The sequence below is a fragment of the Giraffa tippelskirchi genome, chromosome 10, assembly GCF_054371585.1.
Source record: "Giraffa tippelskirchi isolate mGirTip1 chromosome 10, T2T-mGirTip1v1.2.pri, whole genome shotgun sequence".
In the NCBI taxonomy this organism is placed as follows: domain Eukaryota; kingdom Metazoa; phylum Chordata; class Mammalia; order Artiodactyla; family Giraffidae; genus Giraffa; species Giraffa tippelskirchi.
In genome coordinates, this window is record NC_137284.1 from 132,169,302 (window position 1) to 132,188,534 (window position 19,233).

The window sequence follows — 19,233 nt, forward strand, 5'->3', positions numbered from 1 at the left end:
AGGGATGCCAAGAAGAACCTAACCAACAGCCCTTGCTGTTTCCCCCAGGTTCCTACAATGACCTCATACTCCTTAACCTGTATTTCTCTCCCATTGCCCTTCTTAATGCAGCCTAGAATATAAATACACAGGTTTAACTTTCTTAGGGCCTTCATATTTTTAATGAAGACTCTGATGTCCTATAAAACTTATATTAAATAAGTCTGTATGCTTTTCTCCTGGTAATCTGCCTTCATCAGTTTAATTTTCAGACCCAACCAAGGACCGAAAGAGGGTCAAGGAGAATGTTTTCCTCCCTGCAGCCCAAAGCCAGCTGACGTTATTCAAAGAGCTTGTACTAAACTGTTCACCCCGGTGTAAGTTCTCCCTTGCTCCTGCTTCTGTGTTTTGTCCAAAATCTAATGTTTCTCATGTGGTTCTCTGTGTAGCCACTCAGTCACCTTTATAAATGAAGACTCACAGAACAAATGGGAAAGCAGAAATTCTTTTCCCTTTGTTAGTATTTTATTCTTCTGTAGTAAGTTCATAAGCCTACATGGTAGCCGAAATGAACAATATGCCCATTTTAAGGCGTGCTTTGTATACTAATTAGGTCCCAAAGGAGCATCTCTCATGGAGAACTCATTTTGGAAAGACCTTTTTGAATTACTATACCTGGTGAATGGCAGTTTCCTTTGAACCTGACCAACAGTGCAATCTCAATCCGAGGTCTAGGACTGATATTTCAGGACTCAGCAGTTGGCCCACCAGTGGCCCCAGCTTAGAGGACTGAGACTGACATGATCTGTTTCACAGGCAAAACTGCCAGGATTGTGTCAACACAGTCATCCTGCACAAGATACTGACTTTTTGATGACACTGAAATTTCATATGGAGTGGTTAAACTTTGTAAATTGAAAACCTGACAAAATTCAACGATAAAATTCAGTATTTTCTTTCTCCTCTGCTTGCAGTCAGATGGCGAGGGAAGGAAGGAGGCATGGGAGAGTGGGTGGGAGAAAACAAAAGGAGAGAAGAGACAAGGAAAAAGAAATAGAATGCTTTCTGATTCCACTGAGGACTTAATTTGCACAGGGTTGAAAAGAACTTCAGATGTAGCCACAGTTAGTCTTCAATTCCCTGTAAAAGAGAACAGTGCTTGTACTTAAATGTCCTACCTGGGCTCTTCTGCACAAATGTCACTGCCATGTCCTTCTACTTGGGCTTCAGATTTCTTTTAAGAAGCAAACACAAAGGCACACAGTGGTGGCACTGTTTGGTATGTGTCACATCCACAGGGGGCTACAGACTTGCAGGTTGTGGTACAAAGTCACTAACATCTTAAAAGGAAACTGTCCGAGGCATTCTATCCCCTGTGAGGAAAAAAGAACATGTTCTATTTGTTACTGACCTTCTCTCTTTATGTCTAAACTTTGATGGAGTTGCAAAAGCAATCAAGATGATTCAGAGTGTTATTGTACATTTTTAAGCTCCAATAATTTTTTATAAACGTGTCAACATGTATAGTCTTTTATATTGTTTTGGGTTGAAATCTTTTTTATTCTTTTAAATTTATTACTGCTCACGGTAGAATAACATAACATTACACAGTGGAAAATCAAAAGTCCTCTTTCCTCTTCCCTCTACCAGTGATAACTTCTGGTTATGGTTTCTTCTATGTAATTCCAGAAATTCCCTAGGAATAAGGAAGTGAATTTGTGTGTTTGTTTCTAAAAGGTAAAGTGAGGCAAACGAACAATTTTAAGAGTTTATCTGAGCAAAAATCAAAGAGAATTCAGTAGCATCAAACCAGAAGTGGTTCGGGGCACTCCGAGGTCAGGCGCCAGGGGCGAGACATACAGAGAAAGTGCAGAAACAAAGAAAGGAAATTATGCTGGCTCAGCTGGTAAAGAATTTGCCTGTAATGTGGGACACGTGGGTTCGATTCCTAGGTTGGGAAGATCCCCTGGAGAAGGGAATGGCTATCCACTCCAGAATTCTGGCCTGGAAAATTCCATGGATTATCCATGGGGTCGCAAAGAGTTTAACACCTAGTGGGCTATTTGTGAATAGCTGTCCTTGGCTTCTTGCTTTCACAACACTGAAACACTTAAATGACAAAAATTCATTCTCTAACTCTCATTGTATTCTTCCATACCTGTCATTTGTTCTAAACCAGTAAACATTACAGGTAAACACAAAGCAATTAGACAGTATACTTGTGCATAAATGTAATATCCTTTCTGCCTAAAGTTACTGTGTCTGGTATGTAACACACGGGTTTCCCACGTGGCGCTAATGGTAAAGAAACTGCCTGTCAATGCGTGAGACCTAAGAGACACAGATTGGATCCCTGGTTCAGGAAGATAACCCTGGAGGAGGGCATGGCAACCCACTCCAGTATTCTTGCCCAGAGAATCCCATTGACAGAGGAGCCTGGTAGACTACAGTCCACAGGGTTGCACACAACTGAAGCAACTTAGCACGCTCACTCACTGTTGACATTTCCCTTGGTGGTTCCCTGGGACTAGTGGCACAGACTCTGCAGGTGTTAACCAGTCAAGTGGGGAGAAAGGGACCCGAACAGCGTTTCAACAATCTCAATCACAGCTCAACTCGGCCACCCCAGTAAGATGGAGGCTGACAAGGCCTACCTCACAGAGCACAACCTCCCCACACCCAGAAGCACCAGCAGCCAATGTAATGAATGCTTCCATCAATAACACATTCCCCTTCCCACAGCAGAGCTGCTGGCTCCAACCAGCGATCTGGAGTTGGAACAGGCCACACAGCACCAACCTAACATCCATTCTCAGATCCCAAAAGACCAAGAACTACTGGAGACTGAGGTTCCCCTAAGCTTGGTTCTGGGAGAGCAGCCTCCCGCCAATGCAAACAAACAACAACAACAAAAAGAATGGAGAGAAGAAAGAAACCAGGCCTGGGTGAGACTGCTGGAGAAATAAACTTCGTTTCTCTGCAGTGGGGAGCAGTAGCAGTTCCTGCCCCCTGTTCTGAACCGAGGCACTGGACTCCATTCCCTCCTGAGATCCTCAAGGGAGATTAAAAAACCACCTTATGGTCCGATCCATTCATATTTGGGTCTCAGTCCCCGATCTACCCACTCCTGAAACCTCTGCCATTGTGAAGATCACATCACTACACGTGCTCAGTCCATTCCAGCAACTCCATGGACTGCAGCCCGCCAGGCGCCTCTGTCCATGAGATTTTTCCTGTAAGAAGACTGGACTGGGTTCTTTCCCACCCAGGGATCCAACCCCTTCCCCACATGGGTCTTCTGGTCTCCTGGGTCTTCTGCATTGGCAGGCTGATTCTTTACCAAGGGGCCGCCTGGGAAGCCCAGGTGAAGGAAGGTGTCCCCTACATCCGGGCCGTAGGAGGAGAAGTGAGTGCCAGTCCAGGGGCCCAGTTACTACCATCAAGCATTTCCTGCTAGAAGATCCCCACGAGGCCTTACAGTAAAGTCTGAAACTACAGCAGAGGCACGGAACCGGGTGCGAACGAGCAGGGCTTCAGGACAGGCCTGAGGATCTGACACTTCCGTGCTCCTCGGGCAGGTCCGGGAGGCGGCCTCTGGCCCAGCGCACTGCCCGCACCCATGGAGCCGGGTCAGAGATAGGCCTGGCCCGCAGTCCGACCCTCCCCGCACCGCTCCCGCCTCCTTCCCCACTCCCACCTCCCGGCGCTCCCTCTCGGGCCCCGAAAGCTAAGGTCGGGGGCGGCGATGCGGGTCTCGGCCACTGACCACACATTTCTTGCCGAGGAAGGTGAAGAGGGACTCGTTCTCCTGCGGGGTGAGCAGCAGTGACCCCACGTTGGTGACCCTCCGCGGCGGCGGCGGCGGCTGCTGCTGGCCGGAGCTCATGGTTTCGCCGGCGGGGTAGGGAGGCCAGGGCCGTCTCCTCCGGCCAGTGGGCGAGCGCTCGTTCCCCTTCTGGGTGACAGGGGCGGGAGGAGAGGAATCAGAGGCGTACCATCTCGCAGCTGCTCCGGCGCAGGGAGGAGGCCACGGAAGGAGGAGCCGACGGCGGGCCGCGGTGAGAAAGGGAAGCCCCCCGTACCCGCCGGGGTAGGCTCTGGCCGGATGGTCGTTGTCCTCGCACTCCGGCGACTGCGCTAAACTCCCAACTCCTCCCCCAACCTTCCTTCGGCGGCAGTGGCGGCGGCGGCGGCAACGGCCTCACAATCCAACGCGGCAGCGGGGTACGGGCGAGACCACTGGACGCGAGACGCGGGGGAGCGCGCCGGAAATGCGCGGCCCCGGGAGGAACCCCACCTCCCCACGCCGTGCCTGGCTTCGCCTAGCCGGCACGAGGTCACGCCCACTTCCGGCCGAGGCGCCGGCCACGCGCGCTCTGCGGTGGGACGCGGGGCTGTGGGTCCGTTGCAAGCTTTGGCGTTCGAGCTCGTTCCTCGGATAGTCTTCCACAGAGGCTGGCAGAGAAGAGGTGGCTCGTGTCCGCCTCCGAGCTGTCATCCCCTCTTCTGAGACGCACACCTTTGCGGAGCGTCAGTGCAGAGCCAGGTCCCCGTCCCCGAAATAGCTTTTATTTCTGAGGCGCGACTGCTAGATTTTCGAGCTCCTGTCAGAAAGTTCTGGAAGCTGGAGATGGAAAATGGAAGAAGGGACTCCCTTCCCTGTGTTCCTCGCCAGTTCGCTCAGAGCCGCAGGTGCTTGCGGTTTCTCAGACTTTGTCCCAACTTCAACAGTGGGAATGGACGAACAGGCCTCTGCCAGGATTGTGAAAGAGACCTTGCTGATGGACGTCCCTAAAAAGCAAAGGCACCTAGAAAAGGTTTCTACTGCCCGCTGGTATATCTCAAAAGGATGCATGTATTTGTAACATTGCAGTTCAGGCTTGTTTCTCTATGGGTCTTATACACACTTCCCCTGCTGTTCTATGAACTGAAAAATATTCCTTTTCCCCTCCTCATGTTTTTCTTTCTCTCAAACCCCAAAGGCTTTGTTTTCTTTTTATCCAAAATGAATGTACCCATTTAGAGATGTCACTCAGAAAAATACATCATCTAACTTAATCCTTAGAAGTAAATCTCAGGAATCTTAAAAATTTATATTCAATATTGGAAACTACCTAGGGTAACTCCCTTTGTTCGGTAGATTAAACACTAGACAGCTGTCTTAAAACGAAGTTTGGTAATATGGAGATGATAAATAATACACATTGCTCTGAATTACAGAATAAGCATCTGCACTTTAAACAAATTAGCATTTATTGCATAAACGTTTCTTACCATCATGTTACCTTATTATTAAAAAACGTATGTTAAACTCAAGACATCTATCCTTTGACAAATGAAAGTTAGTAAAACTTTTAATATTTCTGAAAGCTCCTAGTACAAATGTTGGGTGTACTAAACAGATTGTTAAGCCATTATCAATACTCTTTAAAAATATTATTAAAAAATTAAAATGAAGGCTACCTTAATGAAAGTAACTGAGTGGAAGTAAATCTAAAAGGAAAATGTAATCATAGTTTTGTGAGTCTTCACATAAAATATGGATATGTCGAAGTGACTTCGGTTAACAGTGTTAGGAAAAAAAGTGATTTTGAGAAGGCAGGCAGACTTTTTGTAAAATAATTAGGTTCACAGAGGCAATAGAAATAAAAACGAGTTGCCGTTGAACTTCAGAACTAACAAACTTAGAAGCTGAATCAGTTTGTCTCATATCAAAAGGGAGATTCCTATAAATTAAAGCCACAGTGACAGTGGAAAGCATTATAAATTACTGAAAAGTAGAGATTAGAGCCCTCATATTTTCAAACCTGTGAACCAGGATAGTAACAAAAGTATAGGCTTCAAATAGTCCTAAACTGGAGTTCTTGTGCAGCCATTACAGCTTTATGGACTTTGGCCAAGTTGCTATTCTGAGTTTGTTTCCTCATCCATTAAGTGAAAATAATTTTTATTTAATAAAGGTGTAGGATAAACATAATTAAACCTACTTCAGAGTTATAAAATTTACCAAGATAGCATGTGTAAAGAACCTGATACAGAGTGGTTCAGTTCAGTTCAGTCGCTCAGTCGTGTCCGACTCTTTGCGACCCCATGAATCGCAGCACGCCAGGCCTCCCTGTCCGTCACCAACTCCTGGAGTTTACCCAACCCATGTCCATCGAGTCGGTGATGCCATCCAACCATCTCATCCTCTGTAGTCCCCTTCTCCTCCTGCCCCCAATCCTTCCCAGCATTAGGGTCTTTTCCAATGAGTCAACTCTTCGCATGAGGTGGCCAAAGTATTGGAGTTTCAGCTTCAACATCAGTCCTTCCAATGAACACCCAGGACTGATCTCCTTTAGGATGGACTGGTTGGATCTCCTTGCAGCCTAAGGGACTCTCAAGAGTCTCCTCCAACACCACAGTTCAAAAACATCAATTCTTCGGCACTCAGCTTTCTTCACCGTCCAACTCTCACATCCATACATGACCTCTGGAAAAACCATAGCCTTGACTAGACAGACCTTTGTTGGCAAAGTAATGTCTCTGCTTTTAAATATGCTATCTAGGTTGGTCATAACTTTCTTTCCAAGGAGTAAGCGTCTTTTAATTTCATGGCTGCAGTCACCATCAGCAGTGATTTTGGAGCCCCCCAAAATAAAGTCTGACACTGTTTCCACTGTTTCCCCATCTATTTCCCATGAAGTGATGGGACCTAGTTGAATGCTATTTGTCCTCTCATTGATCATCGTTGCCTGTGGTCTGCTCTGCGTTCCCTAGCATTGAGTTGAAGTGTCTATTTTTACCTTCGTTGTATCTAGGCCTAATGCTTGGAAAACTGCCCTTCATATTTGAGACTCTGTGTAATTCTTGAAATACATAGTGGTGAATTTGGGACATAATTTATTTGTTAGCAGAATTTCTACTTAGGCTCTATATTGTGCCACATAGGTTATATATGTCCCAGTAAGCTGGAATCAATATTGCCAGGAGAAATATCAATAACCTCAGATATGCAGGTGACACCACCCTTATGGCAGAAAGTGAAGAGGAACTAAAAAGCCTTTTGATGCAAGTGAAAGAGGAGAGTGAAAAAGTTGGCTTAAAGCTCAACATTCAGAAAACCAAGGTCATGGCATCTGGTCCCATCCCTTCATGGGAAATAGATGGGGAAACAGTGGAAACAGTAGTTGGCTTTATTTTTTGGGGCTCCAAAATCACTGCAGGGAAAGAGCAGGTGTTTCCTTATTGCTGTTTGGGAACATTGCTCTTCCATTAGTTACTTATTGGACAACCCCAATTTATTGAAGTACATGGCATCAGATTCAACTGAATATTAGGCTAAACCTCTCCAAATTGAATCATCCACAGACCCCTAATTACAATGACCAGATTTTAGCACTGTGGTCACTCATAGAGTTAAATTCAAAGTTTAATATAAAGTTAATATTTTTCTTTTTTTGTTGGCTCAAATTGTTTAGGAACACATTTGCCATGAGAGAAGGGAGGTGGGATTGGCTTCTTCTCCTTTGTCTTTCTCCCAAATGCTAGGCAGCTGCTGACTCCTTCAGGGTGGAAGAAGGGTGGAGCGGCTTCAGGGAGAAGCAGGAAGTGTTTACTTGACAAGTGTCAATCTGTAATTGAGTCCTTAAAACTGACTTTTGTCTTAGGATGGCAACTTCAAAAAAAGTAATGTTTGACTCTTAAAAAGACATTGAGTTGAATTGCAACAGAGCCAAGTTTGTGATTCCTTTATTTAAAAGAAAACTGCATGATAAAATAATTTTTGATGTATAACTTCACCACATTGCTTCAGGATGAGATCTCATTGGCCGGAATGCATAACACTTAGACTGTCCTTGCCGGGGGAGATTCTTTGGCAGTTTTTGGCTCAACTGTTTGTTTAGAAGGGATTTAGCCAAATTTCATTTGGGAATTGATCAGTGAAAATACAGTCCATTTTTTTCATGGAAAAACCCTGGAGTTAAATAATTAATTGGTTCTTAGTTTTATTTATGTACCCAGGAGAAGATAGCACCAAAATCTATAAATAACAGCAGATAAATGCCATTTCTACCTATTTCTTCATTCTAAAGGTAACTGTTGTATTTAAAAAATCAAACCAACAAATGAACAAATACACTTTTGGGGCCAATCCATTTCAAATACCAAGCCAGGTATTAGTTACTGTTAGTACCATTTGATATATCTTTTTGCCTGTTTTAATGGTTAATTGTAGTTGGAATTACAGGAAATTAAAATCAGAACATCTAAAAGATAGAGTTTTCATAGCTAAGGATTTGTGAGAAAATTTTTACTTTGGTTTTTATTCACTGGATTTTTTTCACTTTTCTAGTTAAAAAAAAGACCTTCATTTTTCCTCGTTAGGATAAAAGTATAAATTCAGCTTAAACACTACCATGAGTTTACTTGGTTTACGATTCATTTTGTAACATAACACTGAAGAGACATTTGGCTTCATCATGTCTGATTCTTTTTCCTCTTCTCATTTTTAAGGAGAATGCTGTGATGGTGAAAACTGAGCGAGTGTAACCCCTGGGTAGCGTGGTTAAAAGAGCTGCTGTTCTTGGTTGTGTTCACTCATTCAGCCCTCAAACCAGCAGTGTTGCCAATGATCAAACAATGACCTTCTAACATTTTCTGAGCTGCCCCAACAATGCAGTGTCAGCATTTCTTCAATGTGGATCTGAATCTTGTTGTTTAATATTATATCAAATCCTTTGGAAACTCGGAGTGTATCAACAATTGCCATAATTTATCCAAATGGATTAGGGTATTATCCTTATTTCTCTCCAGAGGGAAAATCCTTTAGTGGAGGGATACCACAGAATATATGCTGGACTGGATGAAGCACATGCTGGAATCAAGATTTCTGGGAGAAACATCAATAACCTCAGATATGCAGATGACACCACAATTATGCCAGAAAGCGAAGAACTAAAAAGCCTCTTGTTGAACATGAAAGAGGAGAGTGAAAAAGTTGGCTTAAAACTCAACGTTCAGAAAACTAAGATCGTGGCATCCTATCACTTCATGGCAAATAGATGGGGAAACAATGAAAACAGTGACAGACTTTATTTTGTGGGGCTCCAAAATCACTGCAGATGGTGATCACAGCCATGAAATTAAAAGACGCTTACTCCTTGGAAGAAAAGTTATGACCAACCTAGACAGAATATTAAAATGCAGAGACATTACTTTGCCAACAAAGGTCCATCTAGTGAAAGCTACGGTTTTTCTAGTAGTCATGTATGGATGTGAGAGTTGGGCCATAAAGAAAGCTGAGTGCCAAAGAATTGATGCTTTTGAACTGTGGTGTTGGAGAAGACTCTTGAGAGTCCCTTGGACTGCAAGGAGACCCTACCAGTCCATCCTAAAGGAAATCAGTCCTGAATGTTCATTGGAAGGACTGTTGCTAAAGCTGAAACTCTAATACTTTGGCCACCTGATGTGAAGAACTAACTCACTGGAAAAGCCCGTGATGCTGGGAAAGATTGAAGGCAGGAAGAGAAGGGGAGGACAGAGGATGAGATGGTTGCATGGCATCACCGACTCAATGGACATGAATTTGAACAAGCTCCAGGAGTTGGTGATGGACAGGGAGGCCTGGCATGCTGCAGTCCATGGGTCACAAAGAGTCGGATACGACGGAGTGACTGAACTGAACTGAACACAGAATATGAGCCTTCCTACACACCTGAGGAAGACCGCAGGTGACACTTCAAAAGTTGTTTCTTTGTGGAGATCAGAAGGTCTTGTTATCATTGACTGGGAAAGCTAGAAGCCACAGTGGGACAGAAATTGGGCAATAGTGTAGTAAAAACCACTCTTTAGACTTTACTAGAAACCACCATCCTGATTGGTAAGAAATGAAAGTAAGAACATTTGCCCAAAAGGAATTTGAAACTGATGGAAAGAGTATTATGAATGCTACTCTCACACTGACTTTAGAAATGAGACCAAAATGTTTATGGGGCTTTTATCTATATCCAGACTGCTACAATTATGATTATAGCATAAATCCACACAACTATGCAGGTAAATGCCCCAGTGATCAAATTTTCTGCAATGACCAACTCCAGTGGCTGTGGGAAACAAGCAGAGTCTTTATGCTGCAGTATGTCAAGTTCACATGCTTTGAAATTCGTTCATCACTGAGTTAGAGAAGCTATCAGAACTGATGAAATGGCTAGATATGGCTATGTTTCACCAGTTATTTTTTCCAGACCATTTTATTTGCATAGTGAAACTGTCACAGGTAAGAAAAAATATGTCACATGTTTTAGAAAATGAAATTTAGTCGAGTATAAATTTAGGAAAAACTGTTTTAGAATGCTTATTAAAGCTATCCCTTCAAATGTCAAGCCAATTCTGGAACAGTGTCAATGACAAATACATGTTTACTTAGAGTTTTTAGATGATGATTCCTACCAGCTTAATATTTAGAAGGATTTCCTGCAGAACAATTGTTGAGCATAAGCTAAATTATGTAACAGATAGATTAGTTTGAACCAGGGAGAAATTTCATTTAAAAAAAGGCTCTTAATACCAAAGAGCAGCAGCAATTTTTCAAATAAGAAACACATGAAATACCTGCTGCTGCTGCTGCTAAGTTGCTTCAGTCATGTCCGACTCTGTGGAGCCCCACAGACGGCAGCCCACCAGGCTCCCCTGTCCCTGGGATTCTCCAGGCAAGAACACTGGAGTAGGTTGCCGTTTTCTTCTCCGATGCATGAAAGTGAAAAGTGAAAGTGAGTGGCTCAGTCATGTCTGACTCTTTGCAACCCCATGGACTGCAGCCTACCAGGCTTCTCCATCCATGGGATTTTCCAGGCAAGAGTACTAGAGTAGGTTGCCGTTGCGTTCTCCGACACGAAATAGAGCTTGGGTAAATTATTAAGCAACTATATAATCAGTATATTGCATTTTAATGTTTTAACTCATTAGGTTACTTGAAAAATAACATAGATCCTACTGATTTTATTGTTGAGAATCTACAATGTGATCTAGTAGTGAGTGTCAAGGCCCTAAAAATGGTTTATATAAATATAAGCCTTTGACTGTGTGGATCACAGCAAACTGTGGAAATTCTTAGAGAGGTGGAATACCAGACCACCTTACCTGCCTCCTGAGAAATCTGTATGCAGGTCAAGAAGCAACGGTTAGAACTGGGCATGGAACAACACACTGGTTCCAAATTGGGAAAGGAGTACTACAAGGCTGTATATTGTCATGCTGCTTATTTAACTTCTATGCAGAGTACATCATGTGAAATGCCGGGCTGGATGAAGCACAAGCTGGAAGAAATATCAATAACTGCAGATACACAGATGACACCACCCTTATGGCAGAAAGTGAAGAGAAACTAAAGAGCCTCTTGATGAAAGAGGAGAGAGAAAAACCTGGCTTAAAACCCAGCATTCAAAAAACTAAGATCATGGCATCTGGTCTCATCACTTTATGGCAAATAGATGGGAAACAGTGGAAACAATGGCAGACTTTATTTTGGGGGGCTCCAAAATCACTGCAGATGGTTGACTGCAGTCATGAAATTAAAAGACGCTTACTCCTTGGAAGGAAAGTTGTGACCAACCTAGACAGCATATTAAAAAGCAGAGACTTCACTTTGTCAACAAAGGTCCGTCTAGTCAAGGCTATGGTTTTTCCAGTAGTCATGTATGGATGTGAAAGTTGGGCCATAAAGAGAGCTGAGCACCGAAGAATTGATGCTTTTGAACCGGGGTGCTGGAGAAGACTCTTGAGAGTCCCTTGGACTGCAAGGAGATCAAACCAGTTCATCCTAAAGGAAATCACTACTGAATATTCATTGGAAGGACTAATGTTGAAGCTGAAGTTCTGGTGATTTGGGCACCTGATGAGAAGAGCTGACTTGTTAGAAAAGACCCTAATGCTGGGAAAGATTGAAGGCAGGAGGAGAAGGGGACGATAGAGGATGAGATGGTTGGATGGCATCACCTACTCAATGGACATGGGTTTGAGCAAGCTCCAGGAGTTGGTGATGGACAGGGAGGTCTGGTGTGCTGCAGTCCATGTGCTCACAAATAGTCGGACACAACTGAGTGACTGAACTGAACTGAACTGAATATTATTTTTAGACTTAACACAATGTGGGTAGCACAATGAGCTGTTTTGGAAGATAATGAATTTGCAGAAACTTGAAAGTGTTCAAGTTTTAGCTAGATTGTCATTTAAATAGGACATTGTGGTAGGAATTCAATCATTGGATGGGGTGGTTAGGTGAGAAACTCCTTAAATTTCCATTCATACCTATGAGCTCATTATTTTGCTATTCTAGTACCTAACAAAGAATTACGGCAGTCCATTGGGTCGCAAAGAGTTGGACATGACTGAGTGACTGAACTAACTGAACTAACACAGAAGTGGGGACATTGAACAGACAGTAGATAGCTCACTTTCTTGAACCATTTATACTTGAGATAACAACATTTAAATGCAGTATCAATTCTTCCTCAAATATTTTAGAATTAAATCTATTGACGCAAACACTGTTGATTAGACCTGACATTTCCATCCTTGAAGGATTACTCAGTATTACTCAAAATGAAATGTTCTCAGGTTTAGGAGGAAAAGAAACAGCAGCATGACAAAAAATTGAGGATGTCAGAGGTACCTAATCTGCCTCTCACTCAAACATGCATCTTTTTCTACCTTTTTTAGCACTTTTTGATAAGGCTATCTGTATTCCAGAAGGAAAACTGCCATATGGGAACAATACTAATTCCTGGAAATTGTTGAGTATGTTGAGTCTACTCTAACTCTGGCTAACTTCATACGACGACTAGTTCTAATCCTAATTTCTGGTGCAACATTGAATAAATCAAATCCTAATTTCAAAAATCAGCTCTCCAGGTATTTGATGCTGTCAGTCATGCCTACCAAAGTTTTCTCAATGAGCTATTTCTCAACTAACAGATATCTCAAATCTTGTCATATTCTTAGATCCTTTTTGGAAAAAGACTAGATTATATTTATTCATTCAGAAAATACATTGAATGCTTACAATGTGTCAGATACAATATATTATTAGTAACAATGAGTAGAAAATAATAATCCATGCAGTCAGATAGTTTGTCTTGACATAATGAGATAAGCTACATTTTAATGAAAGTCTTGTTTATAACTTTCCCATTTTTTTGTACTTTTTTTATTTTTTAAGTAAATTAGAGGCTAAATATCACCTCTGAGCTCTACTTTGGAAAACCAAAATATAGAATTATCTGAGTAGTAATATATTGAAACACCTTAGTGCTATCTTATTGCCTTCCATGTATGACATATCAACAAAAAGCATGGATCTTTCTCATTTATTGTCTAAATAACATTTATTATGTCATAATATCATAATGTCATCACCTTAAAGAGATGGGAATACCAGACCACCTGACCTGCCTCTTGAGAAATCCATATGCAGGTCAGGAAGCAACAGTTAGAACTAGACATGGAACAGCAGACTGGTTCCAAATAGGAAAAGGAGTACATCAAGGCTGTATATTATCACCCTGCTTATTTAACTTATATGCAGAGTACATCATGAGAAACGCTAGGCTGGAGGAAGCACAAGCTGGAATCAAGATTGCTGGGAGAAATATCAATAATCTCAGATATGCAGATGACACCACCCTTATGGCAGAAAGTGAAGAAGAACTAAAGAGCCTCTTGATGAAGGTGAAAGAGGAGAGTGAAAAAATTGGCTTAAAGCTCAACATTCAGAAAACTAAGATCATGGCATCTATTCCCATCACTTCATGGCATATAGATGGGGAAAAAATGGAAACAGTGGCTGACTTTATTTTTCTGGGCTCCAAAATCACTGCAGATGGTGATTGCAGCCATGAAATTAAAAGACACTTACTCCTTGGAAGGAAAGTTACGACCAACCTAGACAGCATATTAAAAAGCAGAGAAATTACTTTGCCGACAAAGGTCTGTCTAGTTAAGGCTATGGTTTTTCCAGTGGTCATGTATGGATGTGAGAGTTGGACTATAAAGAAAGCTGAGCACCGAAGAATTGATGCTTTTGAACTGTGGTGTTTGAGAAGACTCTTGAGAGTCCCTTAGACTGCAAGGAGATCCAACCAGTCCATCCTAAAGGAGATCAGTCCTGGGTGTCCATTGGAAGGACTGATGTTGAAGCTGAAACTCCAATACTTTGGCCCCCTGATGGGAAGAGCTGACTCATTGGAAAAGACCCTAATGCTGGGAAAGATTGAGGGCAGGAGGAGAAGGGGACGACAGAGGATGAGATGGTTGGATGGCATCACCGAGTCAATGGATATGGGTTTGAGTGGACTCCAGGAGTTGGTGATGGACAGGGAGGCCTGGCATGCTGTGGGTCATGGGGTCGCAAAGAGTCGGACACGACTGAGCGACCGAACTGAATTGAACTGAACTGAATATCATTTCTTATGTTCTCCATAATATAATTATGAAATCACTTTAAACCAACTCTGCTGGATATTTTCTTCCAGTGTCTCAGTTTGAATGAGAGACTTGATTTCATTTAATGAACACAATGCTAGTTACTGTAACAGAAGAATGTTTTTCTTTCTCATTTCATTACATAGACAAATTGTGAAACATAGTGCTAGGTTACTGAAGACTTCATATAATGCAGAGGAGCTTTGCTGTAGCGTAGCCATTTTCTCATTCTGGCTTTCAAACACTTTTCGTTTGTACTGGATCTCTGATTCTCCATACCTTGCAGAGAAGGAAAGAATGCAGACTGTCCATCAATCATTCCTTCTGTCTTTCATCTCTCCCTATTTCCTGCTGCTTTGCTCTTGGTCTGTAATCATGAACATGACCTTCTCTGTTTCTCATCCTGGTGAATATTAATCTATTTAGTCATCCCACTTGAAAGTCACTTGGATGCCTCCTTTCATTTCCATTATCCAGTAGGTAGCTAAATCTTATCCATCTTAATTTCCAAAGAACCATTCAATCTGTCCTCTCTGCTTTACGCAGACTGACCTTGTCTTTGTTGAGACCCTTATCATTTCTCACTGAATGGTTTACATCATCTCCTAATTTGGGGTCCCTGCCTGCCATCTTGACTTCTCCCTCCAATATATCTTTATGGGACAAATACGTATCAAGATTGCAAATGTGTGGTCTTGCAGTACCAAAATTTTCTTATAGCTAAGCCCTCATACTTTAAAATAGCATAATAAAAATAGCATACAAGACACTGTATTTGGATTCTATTTACATAGAAGGATCCAGATGCCTTTACTTCTCTGCAAGTCCTCTGTACTTTTTATCATAAGAGTTACTGGTACCTCTCTGGATGGACCAGGCTTATCCCTGCATATGAGTCTCTGCTATTTTGCTTCATATTGGATATAAAACTCTTATGGGACTTTATAAGGGATTAGTCTATCATTTAAATGATTAATCCTCTTTGTTTTTATTTTGGTAAGGCTCTTTCTCCTGAGTCTTACCAAAATACAAAAGTCAGGTATTAGCAAATACTAGGCTTTCCAGGTGGCGCTAGTGATAAAGAACCTGCCTGCCCTTGCAGGAGACTTAAGAGATGCGGGTTCAATCCCTGGGTCAGGAAGATCCCCTGGAGAGGGGTATGGCAACCCGCTCTAGTATTCTTGCCTGGATAATCCCATGGACAGAGGAGTCTGGTGGGCTACAGTCCATAGAGTTGCAAAGAGTTGGACACAACTGAAGATACTTAGCATGCACACACATGGATTATGGAATCACATTTTGAAAGTGATCTAATTAGAGCTCTGTTTTCCCTACAGGGAACCTGCTTGTCTGTGCAAAATATTATTCAAGAGCCATTGGGCTTATGCTGTTAATGTTAATATGCAGTCAAAATCTATGTAACAATAATGGGAGATGTGTTTGAAAAATAGCTGAATGTTCCTCCTGACTCCATATGCCTGAAAGTAGCAGTAAGAAATACATCCTAAATAAGAACTTGAGGGTCACCATTTCTCTAGTCAATAAACTGAAGACAAAGAGAACATGAAGGATGGATTTGTGTGTCACTGCTGTTACTATCATGGTTGGTGTAGAGACCCTTGCCAGCAACATTCTTCAGATGTCTTGAGAGGGAAGAACAAGGCTCCTATGGCTAACTTTAAATTATCAGTTTTTCTCAGCACGACCTTATCTGTGATTCTGTTAATTGTTTTTCTCCCTCTATGGCATGTCAATTTTCCTTGAAATACTGAAGAGTAGAAAATGCCGATTTTTTTTCTTTAACTTCAATTTACTTCTAAAATATTTGTTACCTTTAAAGTTTAAAAAACAGGTAATTATTGGCTCCATGTATTGATAGAGTAAGTATTTATTGGATGCTTACCTCATCTGAGACACTAAGGATGAGGATGTGAAGTACCAAAGTCTCTGTCCTTGGGGAGCTTAAATTCTAGTAGAAAAATGAATGATAATAAATAAACAAATATATTTATATCAAATGGTGCTAAGTGCTGTGGAGAATAACAAAGCAGCATAAAGGGACTGGGAGAGCACTGGAGAATGTATCCAGGGTCGTCAGATGCAGCTGCCTAATGAGAGGACCTGAAGGTAGGAGAACCAGATCACAAGATGTCTGAGAAGAGCATTCTTGGATTAGGGAAGAACAAATGCAAGAGAGGTTATGTGAGAGAAGGTTTGGAGGGTTTCGGGTCCTCAAGTGGGCCAGTGTGACTGATGCAGGAGGAAGAGCGAGCCAGGTCTATCTGAATTAGAGTCTGAGTGAAGGTAACTTAAAAAAATAATTTAGGAGGAATTTCTAGAGGAAGATGAGTCAAGATGTATCTATATTTTATTTTATTTTTTAAAAATAAGTATGCACTTAAACTGGATAGAGCATACAATATGATTAGATGTCGCTACAATGGTCTTGAGACTCCAGTTGTTAACAACAAATTGGAAAATTTGTAATAAGGTTATATGAGATATGGAACACACAATAATATGAGAGCTAAGGAAGGCAAAAGTTGTGTTATAGCTGTTTCTGCTCCAGGGATTGGGAATTCTACATGACACAAGAAACCCCAGGCTATCAAATCATGGGTCAAGAGGGAATCTATACTGAAAACTACAGGGCTCAATTTTGTTCCAAATAATTCATTTGGCAATCATCAGTATCAGAGGGTAAGTCCCATTAGACTCTCATAAGATGGAATTTATATAGGAAATTCCTTGATGTGATAGTTGCTGGTTTATTAAAGTATACCATATCTAAGCAATTGATTTTCTCTTAGTTTTTAATTCATGGCAAGTCATTTGAAAAATTCTCAATGCCCCTTGATCTGACTTAGTTGTAATTCAGATCGTTTTCTTTCATAAAGACTCAAAAGAGATTATAATCTCAAATATTGTTTTCCTCCTTAATTTAGGGGATGTGTTATCTTGTCTGATACTTTCCAAATATTAGACTTTCATATGTATTTTATCCAGGCATATAGAACATAGATAGGTAGATCCCTTTCAGATTCAAACTTCATTTGTTTGTGTATTCATTCATTTTCAAGAGAAGTAAAAGTTAAAGGGGCAGTGAGCCAGATTGGGAGCTATTTGTAAGTTCACCTATTTTGTTTGTGTCCTGCTGTCGCAAAGCTGCAGTTGAAGTAATTAGGTTCTTCTGTCCAAGCAAGAAATTTTTTTTTTTTTTTTTTACCACTGTTAATAAGTTGGTGCTAGAGGATGAGAGAGCTGGATGGCATCATCGACTCGATGGACATGGGTTTGGGTGGACTCCGGGAGTTGGTGATGGACAGGGAGGCCTGGCTTGCTGCAGTTCATGGGGTTGCAAAGAGTCGGACACGACTGAGCAACTGAACTGAACTGAACTGAAGTCATGATAAGTGAAAAAGAATAGCTCCTTCTATCCTTACAGTGAAAACTTTTTCAACAATTATATGAGTCTTTATATGCAGTGAATTCCAATAAGGCAGGCAAATGTATATATTAATATATATTATAACCATTTTGAAGGTAAAGAAAATAAGAAATATGATATGGAGTTATTAGAGGTATAGCAAATTTTACCCACTAATCAGTGAATATGTAAAAGATGTTATACACATCACTGGTCTCCATTGTTTAGCTGTGCCTCCAAAATAGTCAAGGCATAAGATGAATTAAGGTAGATGAAAGAAAAAGGGAAAACATATGGAAAATACGTAGAAAATATGACCTTCAACTCTATTCCCCACAAATGATCATTTAAGTTTTTCTAAATTAAAAATGTTTTATTTCACTTTAATAGCAAGCCAAAGAAACTAAAACCAAAGGATGGCATATTTCTAACAAGCGATACTTCAAAATTTTTTGTTTGTTAAAAATAATCTGCTCAAGTTAAAAACAGATTGTGGAAAACACTGAATTATTGTTATTTATTTTGACTTGCGTAACTTTGGGTTTCCAGACAACTGTTTCACAAAAAGTTTTATCTAAGTTATATTATCAGTTATATCTAATCCAAAAACAAACATAAACATTTCTATTTTTCTTAAAGATCAGAATTCAACTACCATTCCTATGGCATAATTCTCCAAGAGACATTAATAAAGGTTACAAATGTAAGCAAAATATCTTACAAATGGTACAAACCATTTTAGTAAATCAAGCATACCTTCTAAGATGATGGATAGTATCTGTTAGAAACCCTGAGATTTACTATCTCCTTCCTGAATTAAAGATACTTTGTCTGTTGTCTAAGGCAGTGTTGTTTCTTACCTTCAATTAATTGTTAAAATCACAGTACCCTTGATTGGAGACACACGGGATGTTTGTTTGCTTCCAGTGTTGTTGTTGTTCTACATCACTCATTTTTAAATCAGAAAGAATGTATGTCTTCATCTCAGAAGCAATATGTCATAATTATACTTTCTGGTCTTGAGCACATTCGTGTCATTGTGTTTATTTGTATATGGGAGCTATTTTTCACAAAGCCTTCTAGTTTTCTCTTCTAATTTAGACTCTTGTATTCAGCTCAGGATAACTTTCTTTCATCATTTTTCAAATGGTTCCCTTTCTTTCATTCTCTCTGTTCATTTAAGCAATTACTATCAGATAGGTCTTTGTCCTTTTAGATCTATACTTGGTGTTGCTTTTCTTTCACGTATTCTAAGCCTGTCTTTTTTCGCTTTGTATCATAGATTTGCCCACTTTTTCTTCTAGAATACTACTTTAGTCTTCACCATGTTCTGACACTCATGTTTTTAATCCCAAAGAATTCTTTTC

The 19,233-nt window shown here is 41.1% G+C and overlaps 2 protein-coding genes across 7 annotated transcripts in view; one reads left to right on the forward strand and one right to left on the reverse strand.

Annotated features, from left to right (window-relative positions):
* Positions 1-482: 482 nt before the first annotated feature.
* On the reverse strand, positions 483-4,271 carry LOC145522489 (uncharacterized; the record flags this gene model as incomplete). Its single annotated transcript, XM_081531174.1, has 3 exons — positions 483-1,352; positions 3,746-3,934; positions 4,062-4,271. Coding segments are annotated over 3 exons (486 nt in total), but the record flags the coding sequence as incomplete, so codon positions are not given.
* A 53-nt stretch (positions 4,272-4,324) lies between these two features.
* LOC145523577 (hyaluronidase-4-like) overlaps positions 4,325-19,233 on the forward strand; it is a 34,422-nt gene continuing 19,513 nt past the window's right edge. For 2 of the 6 annotated variants that reach the window (XM_081534137.1, XM_081534138.1), the window contains exons 1-2: positions 4,359-4,671; positions 8,476-10,237. The gene's annotated coding sequence lies outside the window, so the exon portion shown is untranslated. Of the gene's footprint in view, positions 4,814-8,475; positions 10,238-11,237; positions 12,859-13,543; positions 14,463-19,233 lie in introns of those variants that run through there. The other 4 variants (XR_014066726.1, XR_014066724.1, XR_014066725.1 and 1 more) reach the window with 4 other exon arrangements.